This window comes from Ricinus communis, chromosome 8 (genome assembly GCF_019578655.1).
Source record: "Ricinus communis isolate WT05 ecotype wild-type chromosome 8, ASM1957865v1, whole genome shotgun sequence".
NCBI lineage: Eukaryota > Viridiplantae > Streptophyta > Magnoliopsida > Malpighiales > Euphorbiaceae > Ricinus > Ricinus communis.
The window spans coordinates 23,924,314-23,942,933 of NC_063263.1; the positions used below are offsets into that span (position 1 = coordinate 23,924,314).

Here is an 18,620-nt window from a genome sequence, read left to right on the forward strand (position 1 = left end):
GAGATGGAGAACCACAATGCAAATGGAGGTAATGATGAAAGGACCATGTACGAGTTTGCTAGGCCCCCTCTAGCAGGGATGCAAACTGGGATAGTAAGGCCTCCCGTGGCGGACAATAATTTTGAAATAAGCCGAATGTAATCTAGATGATCCAGAATACGGTGCAATTTGGAGGATTGGCGAGCGAAGATCCGAACGTGCATATCGCCAACTCTTTGGAAATATGTGATACCTTTAAGATTAATGGAACAACTGATGATGCCATACGGTTGAGGCTGTTTCCTTTCTCCTTGAGGGATAGAGCGAAAAGATGGCTGCAGTCCTTGCCACCGAAAACGATCACTACCTGGACTTCTTTGGCTGAAAAGTTTTTGAATAAGTATTTTCCTCCTGCTAAGACTGGTCAAATGCGAAATAACATATCTTCTTTTGTGCAGGGTGAAGGAGAATCGATGTACGAAGCTTGGGAGCGCTTCAAGGACTTGTTAAGGTGTTGCACACACCATGGTCTTCCTCTCTGGATGCAAGTGCAGACATTCTATAGTGGCATGAATACAGCCACTAGACAAATGGTAGATGCAGCTGCAGGGGGAGCTATCAATAGCAAAACACTTGAGCAAGCCCATGATTTGATAGAAGAGATGGCCACCAACACTTATCAGTGGCAAACTCCATGGGCTAGAGGTCCAAAGCCCGTTGTATATCGGGCTGAGGCAGATCCTACAGCAGCCTTAGCGGCACAAGTAGAGCTACTTTCCAAAAAGATAGAACAACTTCAGATGCCGGTCCAAGCAGTTCAGCCCGGATGTGAATTCTGTGGTGGACCGCATTACAATGCCAATTGTAAAGTGGGAGGTATGTTTGCATCTTCTATGCCTACTAATGTTTCTAACATTGAGCATTTTGATTATGCAGGTAGGCAGCAAAATGATCCCTACAACAATACATACAAACCAAGGTGGAGGAATCATCCTAATTTTGGATGGAGGAATTCCAATAACTAAGGTCCACCAGGATATCAGAGGTTGCATCCGCAGCAACCTATGCATTCTATTCCCCATCAACCAGGAGGTAGTTAAGAGAAGAAACCTAACTTGGAAGAGTTGATGATGAAGTTCATTGCAACTTCAGAGAACATATTTCAACAAACGGACACTGCCATTCGGAATCAACAAGCTTCAATTCAGAACTTAGAAACTCAAATTGGGCAGTTGTCTAGGATGATGGCTGAGAGGCAGCCAAGCACGCTTCTAAGTAACACAGAGTCTAATCCAAGGGAGCATGCCAAAGCAATTACTTTGAGATTAGGTAAGGAACTTCCTAGTCCATCTAAGCCTTTCACTAATGATGATTCTGATGTGTAGGTGGATGAGTCGAAAAAGAAAGACAAGCCTGAGGAGAAAGAAAAGGGAGCAGTTGAAGAGAAGGAGGATTTGAAGAAGATCCCCTCGAGGCCATACCAACCTCCCATTCCATATCCTGCAAAACTCAAGCAGGATAAAGTTGATCAGCAATTCAGTAAATTTTTAGATCTTTTTAAACAATTGCGGATTAACTTGCCTTTTGTTGAAGCTATTTCGCAGATGCCAAAGTATGCGAAGTTTTTAAAAGAAATTCTAAGCAACAAGAGGAAGTTAGAGGATTTGGGATTAGTGACCTTGAATGCATAATGCTCAGCAGTGTTTCAGAGCAAGATTCTAGTCAAACGATGCGATCCAGGGAGTTTTACTATACCTTGTTTGATTGGGGATAAATTGAAATTGCTAGCATTAGCTGATTTGGGAGCTAGCATCAATTTGATGCCTAGTTCATTGTTTGAGGAGTTAGGACTATGCACTTCTAAGCTAACTCCTACTAGGATGAGTATACAACTAGCGTAGGCTGTAATCAAGTACCGAAAGGGATTATAGAGGATGTGCTAGTTAAAGTTAACAAATTTATATTTCCTATGGATTTTGTTGTCATGGATATGAATGGTGAGAGTGATGTCCCATTGATCCTAGGTAGAACATTTTTAGCTACATCTAAAGCTTTGATAGATGTTAGTAGCGGAAAGTTGGAACTTAGGGTAGATGATGAGAGCATTACATTTGATTTGACTAAATCCTTGAGATACCCATATGAGCATGATGGTACTGTCTGTTCGATTGATTTTATCAATGATATTATGGAATCTCAATTGCAGGAAATAATGATTGATGATCCTTTGCAAGTGGCAATGCAAGAAAAAGAGGATAATTTATCCAATGATGAAAAGACTGATGGTTTTGTTGATCTTGACAGGTCAGGAGTAAAGAAGCTGAAGCCTTCTTTGGAGAAGCCGCCCGGTCTTGAGTTGAAAGAGTTGTCAGCGCACTTAATGTATGCCTACCTAGATGAAGCAAAGCACTTACCGGTTATTATTTCCGCTCATCTCACACCTGAGGAGAGGGAGATGGTGCTGATTTTGAGAAGGTATGCAAAGGCATTTGCGTATAAGACGGCTGACATACCAGGAATAAACCCGAGTTACTGCCTTCACAAGATTTTGATGGAGGATGAGTTCAAACCGATGGTGCAGCCATAAAGGCAGTTGAACCCTCGTATGAAAGAGGTGGTTAAAAAGCAGGTAATTAAACTTCTTGATGCAGGTTTAATTTACCCTATTTCTGACAGTGCTTGGGTGAGTCCTGTGCAGGTGGTTCCCAAGAAAGGGGGCATGATGGTGGTGAAAAATGAAAAGGAGGAGTTGATCCCTACACGAACGCTAACGGGCTTTCGGGTTTGCATAGACTACCGACGCTTGAATGACGCAACCCGAAAGGACCACTTTCCCCTTCCTTTTATCGATCAAATGCTTGAGAGGCTTTCAGGCCATAAGTATTATTGTTTCCTTGACAGTTTTTCTGGTTATTTTCATATTCCCATAGCACTAGAAGACCAAGAAAAGACGACATTCACTTGTCCTTATGGCACTTTTGCCTAAAGGAGGATGCCGTTTGGCTTGTGTAATGCGCCTGCGACCTTTCAGCGGTGTATGATGGCCATTTTCCATGACATGATACAGGAGTTGATGGAGGTCTTCATGGATGACTTCTCTGTATTTGGTAACTCTTTTTCCCATTGTTTGCGAAATTTGGAAAGGATGTTAGCTAGGTGTATTGAAGCTAACCTTGTGTTGAATTAGGAAAAATGTCATTTTATGGTCCAAGAGGGTATAGTCTTAGGACATAAAGTGTCACATGCAGGGTTGGAAGTAGATAGAGCTAAAGTAGAAGTTATAAGTAAACTACCTCCCCCTACTTCGGTTAGGGCTGTTAGAAGTTTCTTAGGGCATGTAGGGTTCTATAGAAGGTTCATTAAGGACTTTTCTAAGATTGCTAGGCCTTTAACTCAATTGCTAGTAAAAGATATACCTTTTGAATTTGATGATGATTGTTTAAGAGCTTTTGAGTTATTAAAGGAAAAACTAACCACGGCTCCCATCATGGTTTCTCCTGATTGGGAGCTGCCCTTTGAGCTTATGTGCGATGCTAGTGATTTTGCAGTTGGAGCTGTTTTAGGCTAGCGCAAGGAGAAGAAATTCCAGCCTATTTACTACGCTAGCAAGATGCTTACGGATGCCCAAGAACACTATACAACCACAGAGAAGGAGCTCCTAGCTGTCGTGTTCGCTTTTGACAAATTCCATTCCTACCTTGTGCTGTCAAAGACAAATTGTTTACACAGATCATTCTGCTTTAAGGTATTTATTTTCAAAGCATGATTCTAAGCCAAGATTGATTCGTTGGGTTCTTCTATTACAGGAATTTGACTTGGAAATTAAGGACAAACGAGGAGCTGAAAATCTTGCAGCAGACCATCTTGCTCGATTAGAGAACCCGCACTTGGAGGAGCTTAATGAGAAAGAGATCGATGACTTCTTTCCGGATGAGCACCTATGCTCAATGCAGGTGGCAAATGCTATTCCTTGGTTTTCTGATTATGCAAATTATTTGGCTGCAAGGGTACTCCCAAAGGGTATGACGGGCCAGCAAAAGAAGAAATTCTTTGCTGACTTGAAGTATTATATTTAGGATGACCCCTTCTTGTTTAGAATTTGTGCAGATCAAATTATCAGGAGGTGTGTATATGGGGAGGAGATCATTCAAATTCTCAAGCATTGTCATGAGGGACCGGTTGGTGGACACCAAGCCGCAAACCATATGGCCAGGAAGGTTATGGATACTGGCTGACTATCTTCCAGGATGCACGAGCATATGTCCAGGTTTGTGATGCATGCCAACGGTCAGGTAATATTTCTGCCCGAGATGAAATGCCTCAACATAGTATATAAGTGTTGGAAATTTTTAATGTTTGGGGCATTGGTTTTATGGGTCCTTTTCCTTCTTCGTATGGATGCAAGTATATAATGGTGGCTGTTGAATATTTTTCTAAATGGCCTGAGGCACAAGCCTTGCCTACTAATGATGCTAGGGTAGTTGTGAGGTTCTTTAAGAGACTATTCTCTAGGTTTGGAACACCTCGAGCATTAATTAGTGATAGGGGAACCCATTTCTGTAATTCTCAACTTGAGAAAGTGTTTAAAAGATATGAAGTATCTCAATGATTCTCCACGCCTTATCACCCACAAACGAGTGGGCAAGTAGAGGTTACTAATAGGGGGTTTAAGCGCATTTTAGAGAAAACTGTAGGAGCCAGTAGGAAAGATTGGACTACAAAGCTAGATGATGCTTTATGGGCATTTAGAACTGCCTATAGGACTTCTACAGGGTTCACTCCCTTTAGGCTTGTGTATGGAAAAGGTTGTCATTTACCTGTGGAGCTAGAACATAAAGTGTTATGGGCACTTAAATCATTTAACTTTGATTTGGATAGCGCAGGTAGACAAAGGCAGTGGCAAATAAATGAGCTAGAGGAGTGGCGTCAACAAGCCTATGAAAATTCAATAATCTACAAGACGAAGACCAAACAATGGCATGATAAGCGATTGAAAAATTTGAAGGAGTTTAACGTAAGAGATAATGTGTTGTTATTTAACTCTCGTCTCCGTTTATTTCCAGAGAAGCTGAAGAGTTGTTGGTCGGGGCCATTTATAGTGACGCAAGTCTTCCCTTATGGTGGGGTTAAAGTACATCATCCGAAAAAGGGAAATTTCAAGGTTAATGGGCAGAGGTTTAAGCATTACCTTGGAGGGTCACTGGATGTGGAGGAGCATGTGAATTGGGCGCTCCATTTCTGATTCAAAGAAAAGAATAAAGTCCGGCTTATAACTTTAAAGAAGCTTGTTTCTTTTATTTTCATTTTAATTCTTTAGTTTTCATTTTTTTTTCTCTTTCCATTTTGGATATTAATTTTTGTTTGAATTATGTGAACTTAGGTGATTAGGTTTTACAGTTGGTTTTTGCTCCTGCATGTGACACTACTTCTGACCCTCAGAGAGCAGCCACTCCTCCACCACAACCGATATACCTGATGATGCACCTCTTTTCACCCTGGAGCTATAGTCAGGGCAGTATTATTTCTTTTTCCTTTTGCATTTCTTATATTTTGTACACTGAGGATAGTGTGTCCTTCAAGTGTGGGGTGGTGATATTAATATACACTTTCTTTCATGTTTTATTGTTTTGTATATGAAATTCAGTTCCTTACCTAGTGTATATATTGCATTTCAATTATCCCATCTCAGTTATTTATTTATTCTTTGTGCAATTTTTTGTAAAAATTTTGAAAATTTTTCACTTTGTTTTGATGCTTTTACTGTTGACTTGCTTTTGGAAATCCTGTTTATGTCCATGTGATCGGGTAAAACTGATAGTGTTGAGTCTTGCGGAAGAATGTAAGATAATTAGTTTGAGTTTTGTACTAAGTTGCTTTGGTTTATCTAATTTTGTTTTGATGATTTTTGTTTGGAACCTACTCAAAAGCACACTTGTGAGAAATTGAGCCTAAATTGTAAGCATACACTTTATATGCTTGTATTTATTTCTTGTTGAGAGTGCCAATTACTGTCTTTACTTTTAGAACTTGCTCGGTAATGCTTATGAGGGCCATAAGGAGAGTTTAACACTTTGGTATGATAGAGGCACTTAGGTTTTTCATTCTAGCCAAATAGCCTTCATTCGTTTATTGATTCTGTAGATAACCCCCTCTTTCACCATTTTTTATCATATTTCATTGCCACTTAGTTTTATTCTGCTTTGGGTTATGATTCTGCACATGAGTTGTTTTGATTGGGAATATTTGTCTTCGGAATAGCGTTGAAATCTTGTAGTAGCTTACTTCAATCCAAAAGAATATGTTCTTTCCTTATGAAAAAGAAAAAAAAAGACGAAAAAAAAGAAGAAAAAATATAATAAGAAGAATAAGAGGGAAGGGTGATGAAAAGAAAGAAAGTAAGTAAGCTAATTGTTTAATTGCTTCTCAGAGTTTACATTTTAACTTGATTCCTATTTCCCACCTTGGACTACTGTCCATTGTTTACCCCTTGTGATCATTGTGACTTGTGTGCAGGTCATGTATTTCATTGCAGAACACCATAGGTTCAACTCTAACCAAATTTACCTACCCCTATTTAATCCTCATTACAACCTTTATAAAGACCTCTTGACATGGTTGTTGACTCTCCATAAGTGGTAGGAGTAGGATTTAAGAGCAAGCATATAGTAAGTAAGGCAGTAGTTGATGCATTGAGCGATTAAACACTACCCTTTAAATACTTTGAGTGATTTAGAGTGAATCTGGTGAGGAGTTGGTTTTGAATAATTTTGTTGAGACAGTGTTTTGCGAATTATTGGCATCTTGGTTGTGATACTTGAATTGATTGGTTCGTTTCTTTTTGTTTGACTTACGCTTGTTAAGGATATGTGCAGGAGCTCCCTAGCTTGTCTGTCAATTCAAGTGTTGTTCCTTAGTGGTTTATTTTCCTTATTTTACTTTTTATTGCTTGAGGACAAGCAATGAGCTAAGTGTGGGGTTATTTGATGTGTGTAAAATACATACATCTAAATGGGATTTTTAAGATTGATTTTATGTACATTTGGATGTGAATTGGTCCCAACACTCACCCTATGTGTCTTTTTGTGTGCATTAGGTCCAAAAGAAGTCAAAGTATGATAAAGGGAAGAATTGGAGCATAATTGGATGTCAAAGCTGTCGAAACAAGCTAAGTATGCCCATGAGGAAGGTTAACACGGTCGTGTTGGATTCAACACTAGCCGTGTTTCCAACACGGCCACCAACACAGCCGTATTGGATGCATCAAACATCAAAGAAAAAAGGGGTTTTTAGGGAGCACGACCACAGAGAGTAACACGGGCATCAACACCAGAACGTGTTGGGAACACGGGCATCAACACAGCCATGTTCATGGCAGCTGGTCAAATTCATTTAAAAAGAAAGAAAAGAAAAAAAGGGAGGCAACAAGGGTTAGAACGTCCAAAACTCATCTTTTTCTCTGTCTAAGGGTTTTCTGAGTTGAAACTAAGGGAAAAAAGAGACTTGGATCAAGGTTTCACTTGGATTCTCTTCGAAGATCAAAGATTGGCGAGGATTATCGATTGGTTTCAATCCGAGTAAGAGGAACAAGAATCGATCCAAGATTAGGCACAAGGAATTGGAGCTATTTACTCTCATCCAAGGGTGTATTCGGGTTCCTCTGCCTTTACTCATTTTTTGTAATTGAATTCTTGTTGGTTGTGATTATGAACATGATTAGCTAAACTTATTAACGCATTGGGGTTCTTTATCTAGGGAGTTTTGTACTTCAATTTTGAATTAAATGTATTGATCGTCAATATTGGTTTGTAATAGAAGTATTTATTGATTTGTTCTTCATATCTTGTTGAATGATTTTTGAAATTTGAATGATCTTGAGAAAGATGTTTAGGTTTGGATTGTCCTTTGCAACCTAGAATTGAATTCGCCTAGAGATAGGATGTTCGTTCTACCGGATTGAGAATTAACAACTCTCAATAGTGTTAAATGGTACATAATGCTAATTTAGGTAATTAGAGTTAGGAAGAGATTTCAACCTATTTAATCTAAGTTAAGATGTTAGTGTCCTTAAAAAAGGCATTAATTGTGTAGAGATTTTCCCACGGAAATTGGATTCAATCAATCAATTCCACCCTTAATTTCCATTCCTTAGAGACAAGAATTCCCAAAGGGTTATTCCTTTACTTGAATTAATCATTCCCTAGTATACGTAGTTCGATAACAATTAGAGTAGCTATTAGTTAATTTAGGAATTATTCATTAACACCATTTTTTTCTGTGATTAGATAACAGAGAAGATTGAATAGATTTAGGTTCACACGTTCTTTGGGGAATACGACACTTGGTACTCGCCGTTAGTTATACTCCACTGATAGATACACTGCCTTAGGTCATAGTCTTGCTTGACTTAGCACACATCAAAAGAATAGTAAGAGAAAATAACACATCGATGGTCAAAAAAACTCAATGCATGCTCAATTTGGCCAAAAGAGGAATTACTTCTCCTTTCATCAAACCCAAGTCGTTCTAGCATGGTGTGGCCTAAAGATATGGATAAAGAACTCGACAATTTGGTATGAATTTGAGCGAATTTGGGTTGAGGATTAAGAGAGAAATCAAAGAAAGTTTAATAGAAGTTAGAGAAAATGTTAGAATGAGAATATAAAGAAAAAAAGAAAAAAAGAAGATATATGTCCTAAAATGAAAAATTACCATTTTGATCCTAATTGTCAAATTATATTTTGGCCCCTAGCTGGCAAAATTACTAGTTTGGTCCTTGAAAGGGGAAATCACTTTTCTTCACCCGGAAGTGGAAATTATCAAAGAATACAAAGAACTTACTAATTCAACACCTGGAAGTGAGAAAATTACCGAATCATAACTCTTTCTAACCTGAAGCATAAGGTAACTAAGAAAACTTCAACAATTAGCAGCGAAAATGCCCACCACTAAGAAATTCGAAGAAACGGATGAAGTCCCAAAATCAAGCCAAATAGAGATTCTGCACCAAATTTGTTTTAGAAGAAAAATCCATAAAGCTAGAGGGAGGCTTCTGCATTTATCTTGAGGGGAGATCTTCAAGATATGACGGGCGAAGTCCTTAAATCAAGCCAAATAGAAATTTTTGCACAATATTAGTTTTAGAAGAAAAAAAAATACAAAGCTAAAGGAAGGTCTATGCATTTATCTTGAAGGGAGGTCTTCAAGATGCGACGAGTGAAGTATCAAATACAAGCTAGATAGAAAATATACACTAAAAAGCTAGATGAATTCTCCATACACAGTTTACTCGAAGGGAGGTCTCCAAGATACTACAAGCCTGTAAAGCTTTGCTTATATAGCTCTTATATCCTTTTTTATTGTATTCGTGATGTTTATGACTTGTACCGATTTATTTCATCATGAATATGTTTATAAATCTCAAAAAACCGGAGGCAAATTATAAGTATCCATTTTTTAAATCTAAATATCGAGAAAATTACAAAAAGCTAGATAATGAAAGTTCATATTCCTCTCGAGTCTCACGAAATTGGAAAAAGTCAAAGTCCTAATTAAGGTTATAAGTAGTTAAGTTAAATATTGTTTCTCAAAATCAAATTGAACTAAATTAACCAAAATAATTAAGTTTTGGGATCAAAATCAATCAAATTACCAAGTATAGGGACTAATTTGCAAAAATTTTAAAAACTAGCCAACCTAGAGCCAATCGGTTCTACATACAACTGATCGAATATACATAAAGTCGACCAGCTGTACATAATGCCAATTGGCCCAAAATTTAAAAAGAAGATTTTCATGATGTTTTTCAATATTTTCTAATTTTAAACATTAATAATTATTAAAATAAACTTTCTAAAAAGTTTTTATTAATAATTATCTAGCTTTTAATTATTTTTTATAATTAAACAAATTCTTATTGATAATTATCCTATTTATTTAAAAACTGTATTTGTCGATGTAAAAGGATTTTGATAATCCCTTTAATTATCAATAATTCTATGGAATTATCTTTAATTAAAGGGAATGATTATCCTAGTCTTCAGGGTATTCTTCACTTTCTTTATAAATAGAAAAAGAAACCATAAGCTAGCGGGTTAGCAACTCTGGACAAAAAAAATAACTGATAACTTGGTGAACATACTGTGATTTCCAAAAAGCAAAACATAAACCCATCAAATACCTTAGATCCCTACCCTATCTATGGATTAACCTATTTCTCTATTCCTAAGACTAAGGATCTGTTGAATATGATGACAATTTGAGGGTTCCTAAAAACTCAATCATCTCATCATATATTTGTCTTCCTCTTGTGATTTTGTTTATAATTTAGAAGCATGCTTAGGATTTGTTTTTTGTTGCTTCTGTATGTTACCATTTTGAATCTGATAACTATTATAAGATTGCGTGTCAGATCTAAGCTTTTTACCATTTTCTTAATAGAATATCATGATTATGTTATGAAATAGTCGTTCTCTTAAAATTTTGATTAAGTTGCCATATTTAGCTGATTATCTGTTAAAATCTGCTTTTGTGTTAATTATCTGTTGTCAAACTGCTTAAAGCTTATTGATATTGTTTTTACTTTAAAATTTAGTTAATCTCTTTATTTTGCTTTGTTTTTCATATATTAATCGATCTTTTTGTTATTATGTGTGTATATTGATTTTTTAGAGATTTTGGAGTATTTGTCTATTGCCTAAAGCTCGAATCGGCCTAGGAATCAAGCCTAGAGCCGATTAGCTCTACCTTACAGTCGATCGGTTGTTCGTTCCTTATTCACCCATTTTTGCTAGTTTTCGATGGATTTTCTCCCGATGATCAGGTTTCACCGGTTTTAGCCATTTCTGCTAGTTCTTTTTTGCTTATTTTTATTTTTGGGAATGTAATTTTATTATTTTTTCTTTTTTTTTTGCTTGCCAATTTTATATATCTATAATCTGTAAAATAGTGGACAACTATTTGCTTGTTTAATTATTAACTAAAAATAGTTCATACAGACTTAGGCTTGCGAATTAGACCTTGGCATGTAATATTTAGTCTAGTAGAATAAAAATATGGTGAATTAGGCTTGATCATAGAACCTAATTAGATCTAGGTAAGCTTTGCCATGTATAATTAATAAACTGATCCATTTAGATTTCAAAAATTAAGACAGGCTTTTGGCGTGCAAGATATAGCCTATTTAGGATTAAAGGTCGATAAATTTGGACTTAACAAATAAAATTGGGCTTAGACTAAATATGCCTTTTGCATATAATCAAATAGCTAACTAGGTTAATCAATACAGAGGGGATTAGGCCAGGCCCAATAAAATAATCTAGAATTAGGTGGACCTATAATATATTATATTTTTTATGTGTAGAAATATTATACTGCATTTATAGGTAATACACTATTAAATAATAAAATTATAGGTTAGAATACACAATTAAAGCAGTTGGTTTCTGAATCCATCTCTCGATGTGATGATGCTTTCTTAAGGAATCTAGTTACGCCATTCAATTAGAAGATGTGTTCCGGTAATTTATCCGGGTGGGACTCTATTTCTCTATGCTAATCTTTATGACTAGTTAGCATATTCTTAATTAGGCTAAAAAGCCTTACAGTATCGTAATCGCTAGAAACACTTGGGTATGCGCTCGAAATCGACAACCACGATTCTACCCAAGAATAGTAATTAAAAGTGGGTTTTGGGCAAGAATTGGCATGATCCAAAACCCAATAAAAAGCTTTTGACCGAGTGGTGAAAAGTAGTGGATCATCTTGGTAAAAGCATATGTGATCATCATATACATTTTTAGCTTGTTTAAGAATAGGGTCGAGAGCGTGTAGGAGCTAACACCTGGAATTCAGCATCAGATTCTTTACACCGAACTTCAGTTCTGCAATTGATGTTTCTTTTCTCTTTGATATGTTGAGAAGGTCAATCGAGGGTTAGTAGAAGATTTTAAAAGGCTACAAAAAATTTGGATTGAGTTTATAAAGGAAGAAATTGACAAAAGATATGCAATTTATAGATAAAATTTATAAATATTCTATCGCTTGAAATCCCGTCTAAAAAAGAATGATTGCATATTTGACACCTGGAAGAAAGTGTCAAGGGTCGGTCAGTTAACTTTTTTGGCCAGGTAGGATTTTTATAGGCTTTATTTTATTAAATGATAGCTCATAAAAGTAGGGGCATTATTCACACTAGCCTAAAAAAGGGTTGTTCTAGCTCTAAAAGGATAAAATGGGCTTTGATAAGAGGATTAAAGGTATTTTGAAAAGCCCAATAGTAGAGCCTATAAGCTTGGAATTAAGTGACCAATTTATAAGAAATTTGATATGGAAAAAAAGTGTTGGTGGGTGCTTTGATTTATTCAGGACTCTTCATAGTATTAAAGAATTGTAAACAATCTTACATTCTTAAGTGATAAAGTTGCTCCACTCCTAATGGATAAAGTTGTATAGTATTAAGATTTCTTATTAAGATAGGATTGTACAGCTATAAATAGTTATAGAAGGCTTGTTGTAAGACACATACATTTACAAACAAAAAATTTTATATAATTATTTTTGTTGATTGATTCTCTATAAGTATTTTCAATTTCTGTGATTGGTAATCCTTGATTATACTATATATTCTTGTGCAATAGAAGGTTCTAGTGTAAATTCACTTTCCTAAAGTGGCTGAGTGGTTTATTTCTATGATCCATCTTCCATGAGTCTAGTTCTGCTCTTGGTCATTGGTCAAGAAAGTTATCTCTATTACTTATGTTTTTTTTATTCTTGTAGCTGGTTGTTAAACCTACTCTTAAAATAATATTTAAAATATTATCTAACCGAGTCTCATTAATTTTGTGGCGTGAACACTAGTACTATGCTAAACTTTTTACACTTAAATTTAACAATACATTTTATTTTATGAGCACTAACGAATTTAGTTACTAAATTATTATTATTATTATTATTATTATTATTATTAGGATGCAAAATAAATTTATTAAAGGCTGCATATTATGTTATTACGCTTTACTAAATCATAATTTATTAATCGTGTCAATTGATAATTAATATTGATAATTATTCATTGTTTACTAATTTATATTAGTCAAACTATTTGTAGGATATATAACCTTTAAACTAAAAATCTAATTCATCAAGAATTTATTAAATTAATTAATAAAAAGGAGAATGATAAATAATTAGAATTTGATAAAAATATAGAAATTCTTCTTTAAGAAATTAAATAAGAAACTCTAGTAAATATAGATCTTTTATGAGATTAGTAATTTATATTGAAATGAAATTTTATAAATAAGAAACTCTATTAAATATACATCTTTTATAAGATAGTAATCTATTTCAAATTAAATTTGTAATTGATAAATAATTAGGAGTATTATAAATATTTAGTCTATTAATTTTTTTTAATAAATAAATAATAATAATTTTAAATATTAAATTCACGATACAATACCGTAGAGAAAATGCTAAACTAACATTACTAAAAAAAATACAATTTAGATTATTATCACTCTAGTGGTATTAATATGGCAATAAATATTTTAAAAATATATAATTATTCATGTGAATAACTATTTTTTTAATACTGGAAGTGTTTTTAATTTTAAATTTAATTATATTTTATTTTGAGTATAAAAATAACAAATGAGTTGAATTGGTTAAAATTCATGCGTGAAAAAATAGTATGTAAAAAAACAAAATTTTAGGTAAAAAAAAGAATACCAAAAACAATAAAACACGCTAGAGGAAGGGCTTGAACCTTCGACCTTGTGGTTAACAGCCACACGCTCTAACCAACTGAGCTACTCCAGCGAATCTAAGGTAGCGGTGACTTCCATCAAAATGTAAAAAACTCTTCTTATTTATTGGCTACGGTTTCCAACTTGAGAACTCAGAGCTTTAGGAATGACTGCAATTCCAATTGACGTACACCTAATTGGTAGAACTGAAAATAGGAGAGAACTCTAGTATATGCATATGCATATCCCACAGTTATTTGTAATAATAGATAGTTATCATGTTGCCGTCTTGTCTTGAATTGGCAGTGGATGTTCTGGATGGAAAATAACATCTCTCAGTCAGTGTATCTGAAACCATGGATTCTCATGAGTCTCTAGTTATTAAGCATAAAAGTAAGAAAGTGAGAATCAGTCTTGCAAGTTGATGAATATTAAAGGCCCATAAATCATAATAATTTTATTGCGTAAAGGACCTGAGAGACAAATTTTTTTGTATTCAATATCGGAAAATTTCTGCTAACATCTTTGGACAAAGGAACAGAACTATCTTACGAATAATTTATTTCAATTTGAACAACGAAAAACAATTACGTAGGCGCAAAAAACCATGAATGCATATACTAATAATGTGGAAAGCCTGCCTTTTTCTGCAGATACCGAAATATCTGTGGAAGGGAAAATTTTGGGTCATTTCCAGAGTTTATACACAATCTTGCTACAGCTAAAAGATTTTTAAGTTCTCTAGAATTATAACTGTTTCCAAGATCTGGGTCTATCATCTTTTGCATGGAACTGCGAAAACGAGATCCTTGGATCCACTGGACTAAATCTGTGCTTCCTTTCTCTGATGATTGACCAGTTATTAACTCAAGGATTAGCACACCAAGCTGAAATATTAAGTTCCCACATCTCTGATCCATACAATCTGCAATCACAGAATTACACAAAAAAATAAATGTTAAAACTGAGAGCAATTCAAACCTATAGCAAGTTTCTTTTTTGGAGAGTGATTGTCGAAAACCACCTGTGCAGGAGGCATGAGGTGTTGGTGTTGTTACACACTTTTCAACAGAATTAAGAAGACCAATGTTGGAGAGCTGTCATAATGAGCAGGATGACTATATGAGATCTTCTTGAAGTCCGAGCAATGGAAAGCGAAGAAGAGAAAAATAAACTTACCTTAGCAGTGAAGTTTTCATCTAGCATGATATTACTTGAGCTGATAGAAACACGGTGAGTCGGTAGGTTACTAAAGAGAAGCAAATACTCCTGCAATGTAAAATAACCATAATTGAACACTATTTAATTGTAAGTCAGTATTTTCTTCTTTTCTTGTTTTATACTATACTGCTCCCCATCCATAGAATTGATGCATATGACCGATCCAGAGAATTGCGTAGACTTCCATATAGAATGTAGTAGTGATAAAGTAAATATTTAAACACAGCCAATCAAGGAATGATAACACTTTGACAGCTGAGTATTCTAAAGATGTGCACATCACTTGTTCTCAAATTTCTGGAAAAGTTGAACTTTTGCAAACTTACAGAATGATAAGACGCATGACTCGACCGATTCATAGCACATAGACAAGGAAAAAAAGATTGTATAAATCTGCAAATTTCATGGATTGTAATTTAGGAGTCAGCTTTTTCTCTGTTCACTGTTTATGCATTATGCTCCGTTACTATGCAACATTCCACATCATTTGGGACTTGTGTGTTCAAGGCGGTATCATGCACAATCAAGCAGTTGGTATTTCTTTTAGTCCTTCTTGCTCATGAACAAGGAAAGGAACATCAAACGAAGGAGTATTTAATCTCTTAGAGAACCAAAGGAACAGAAGAAAGTGCTCATTATCACAGACTTGTGAAATTAATTCTAAGTTTCTGGATACTTCATGCAAGGCTGTTTAACTTTTGGTAATGGAATCACACTGTCCTACGATTTTTATAGGGTAATTTTAATAACATTTCCTTTTTAATTATTCAATTCCTGGACAGCATGGCATAATAGCACATTTTTAGTTCAGTTCAAATAATGTGATTATTTCAGTGCAAGAAACTGAAGAAACTGTTGAGAAGTGACAATCTTTTGAGGATTGAGCATAAAGTTGTTTCTGCAATTGCAGAACAGTTTTGGAAGATAATGTGTCACCTACAAGGGACTTACCAATGCAGCTGCCACACCAATGGCTATCTGTAACCTCGTCTTCCAATTCAATGGAGTCCTAAGAGGATCTGCTAAGAACCATCTATTTGTGAAAAGAAATCAAATTTTGTCAATCATTTATCACATACAAGTTATGCTCTGAGGATTACCATTGAAATGCTCCTTCAAGCTCCCATTTTCTATATTATCAAACACTAGCAATCTGCAAAGTGTGATAAAATAAGTTTATAAACTGAAGAAAAAACATATTTGAGAAACATCAAGAATGATAAGACAATCACAGCATATATATCACTATAGCGCCATAACAATCCTCAAAATAAGCTTAATTCTCTATCTTCTCTTCATGTCACAGATGACAGAACCGCGAACTTTCTCTTTCACGAATATGAAAATGAAAAATGTTGGAGTTAGACATCAAACCTCTTACGCCCAATGGAAAAGCCTTTAAGCGAAAGAAGATGACGGTGATGCAAGCGTCCCAAGAGCTGTACTTCCCTAATGAAAACATCATTTTCTTGATTAAGATCTTTTACTTCCATTACCAGTGCAATGTAACCATCTTGAAATCTGGCCTTATAAGCAGTGCCATGAGAATCACTATAAACTATCCTTTGAAAACCATCAGTTGCCATCTTTAAATCTTTGTATGAGAACCGCCTGACAAATGATACTGGACCTGCAAGATATAGAATCAACAATTAACAGCTAAAACTAAACATAAATTGAAATACTATTTGTGTCGTTCCTTGTACATTTGCAGACTTGCAAAATAATATATGGTAAGGATAATTAGTGATGTTTGCTTTTCTTATGCAATCGAATGACTGAATAGAATGAAGTTCTGCATTTCTTCACCAGCAAAGCGCAGAGGACTTTAATTGCAGCCAGTCAATTGAAGACAAAAGAAAGGCTCTTATACAAGGTCATAACAAAAATGTCAAAGAAACATTTCACCCGAAAACTTAAGCTATTAGGTGAGGTGCTAAAAATTAGTTTACATCTCTAACCCGAATGCGGATACCCATTGGACTTGAAGCCTGAATATCTAATTAATTTATAATATATTTTGATCATAAAAGCTCTGCTACCATATCAAATAACCATTCCAGCCAAAAACTTAAACTATTATGCGAGGTCGTAAGAATAGTTTGATATCTCCAACAAAAAGGCCAAAATATTTTAGATGATCAAAAGTCATAAACTTAAAACAGATATGGAAACACAATTGACTTACAATATTCAAAGTTTGTTAACCCGATTCTTAATTTTTTTACTTCCAACTCTATAATTCAATCTAACTGCAAAAAGTGACCACAGAGTTAACACTAAATTCTGCAAAATGAAGTCATTATAAACTCCACAGAAAATGTGAATAACATAACAGTCATAGAAACCCCAGAAGATGAGGAAAGATTCCCTACATAAATCACACACAAAAACCCACAGCATTTTCAAGTTCAAGCCCATGAATTCTCAAGCAATTCACAGGCAATTCACCAAACATTGGAGCTCAAGAATCACAAGTACATAACCAGATAAAGAAATTAATAAGTGAAGTGAAGATAATGTACCAGAACGAGATCGACGAAGCCAAGCAAGAAGATGAGCCCTGATCTTGCGGATCAGGCGATCCATTTCACCTACCATAACTGTCTCCTGAATGGCCTTAAAATTGGGTTTGAAATGAATAAGCAGCAGCAGTTAATGTACAGTGAACTCCCATTGCTTTGTTTTCTGTTTCTATAACGAATTATGTTAAAAGGGACATAAGATTCTCTGATTTATTACTATTTATTGAGTTCCTAGTTGTTTGGGTATTAATATTTTGTGTTCCAGTTTGTTTGCGTTGCTTGTTAGTTACTTTGTAATTATTCACTGCTGTGCTGTTTTGTGTAATATTGGAAAGTGATAAAAACAGTTAAATATAGTTAAAGAAGGCAAGGTGAAAAAAGAAAACAAATATTTATTATATGGGTTTTGGCAGGGTAAAGCAGACTGTTTACTTGGTTGGTGTTGTACTCATAGATTTAGGTCAATCAGAAATTCAATTATCAAAACCATATGGAGTATGGACTGTCATTAGCTATGCTTATGCATCTGAATTTTTTGTTTTATAGAAAAATATTATACAATAAAATCTTTTTATAATCAATTAATCATATAACTGAAAGTAAAGTAATTTTGTTACTATAAAGAAATTATAATTTAATTAAGAAAAATTATAGAATTTATTATTTTAACTTAATTATCTGCAGTGCAAGTGATATAGAGGTAAAGCGTGCATTATATTAATAATTACTTAATGGAGCATATAAAATTCAAAATATTGACGTTGACAAAAAAAGATGGATATAGTTTCAAATAATATAGTGTATCTCTATAGTGTTAGAAATGTGCAAAGTAACTTAAAAGTTTTTAATCTTTAATAGAAATTATTGTCTCAAACAATTTTAGATAGATAAATATTTTATTTTATCTTAAGCTTTAAATGTAAAGTAACATGTTAGTATTATTTTTATATTCAAATTAGTAGGAATTTAAATATAATATGTTTTTTAATTATATAGTTGTGATTTATTTTAATGTTTTGTTTTATATTTTTTGTTAAGGAAGTAAAGGAGTATAAACTTGGTAGCTAAAAAGTAATTGAAGGGTCAAGAAGTGTATTATGGAGTTTTATTTTGAGCCTTAACTGGCCCTATAATCGGTGGTTTAAAAAGA

The 18,620-nt window shown here is 34.6% G+C and overlaps 1 protein-coding gene and 2 non-coding genes across 3 annotated transcripts; all 3 read right to left on the reverse strand.

Annotated features, from left to right (window-relative positions):
* Positions 1-405: 405 nt before the first annotated feature.
* Positions 406-511, reverse strand: LOC112534340. The gene has a single exon (XR_003078640.2). It is a non-coding gene; the product is annotated as a small nucleolar RNA R71 (small nucleolar RNA).
* A 13,212-nt stretch (positions 512-13,723) lies between these two features.
* On the reverse strand, positions 13,724-13,797 carry TRNAN-GUU. Its single transcript has one exon. It is a non-coding gene; the product is annotated as a tRNA-Asn (tRNA).
* A 451-nt stretch (positions 13,798-14,248) lies between these two features.
* On the reverse strand, positions 14,249-17,776 carry LOC8281564 (probable receptor-like protein kinase At1g49730). Its single transcript, XM_002515826.4, has 7 exons — positions 17,471-17,776; positions 16,320-16,575; positions 16,046-16,098; positions 15,897-15,964; positions 14,904-14,993; positions 14,749-14,821; positions 14,249-14,649 (listed from the first exon to the last, which is right to left on the reverse strand). The coding sequence occupies exons 1-7, from the start codon at positions 17,544-17,546 to the stop codon at positions 14,345-14,347; spliced, it is 921 nt and encodes a 306-aa protein (XP_002515872.2). The 5' UTR covers positions 17,547-17,776; the 3' UTR covers positions 14,249-14,344.
* Positions 17,777-18,620: the final 844 nt, after the last annotated feature.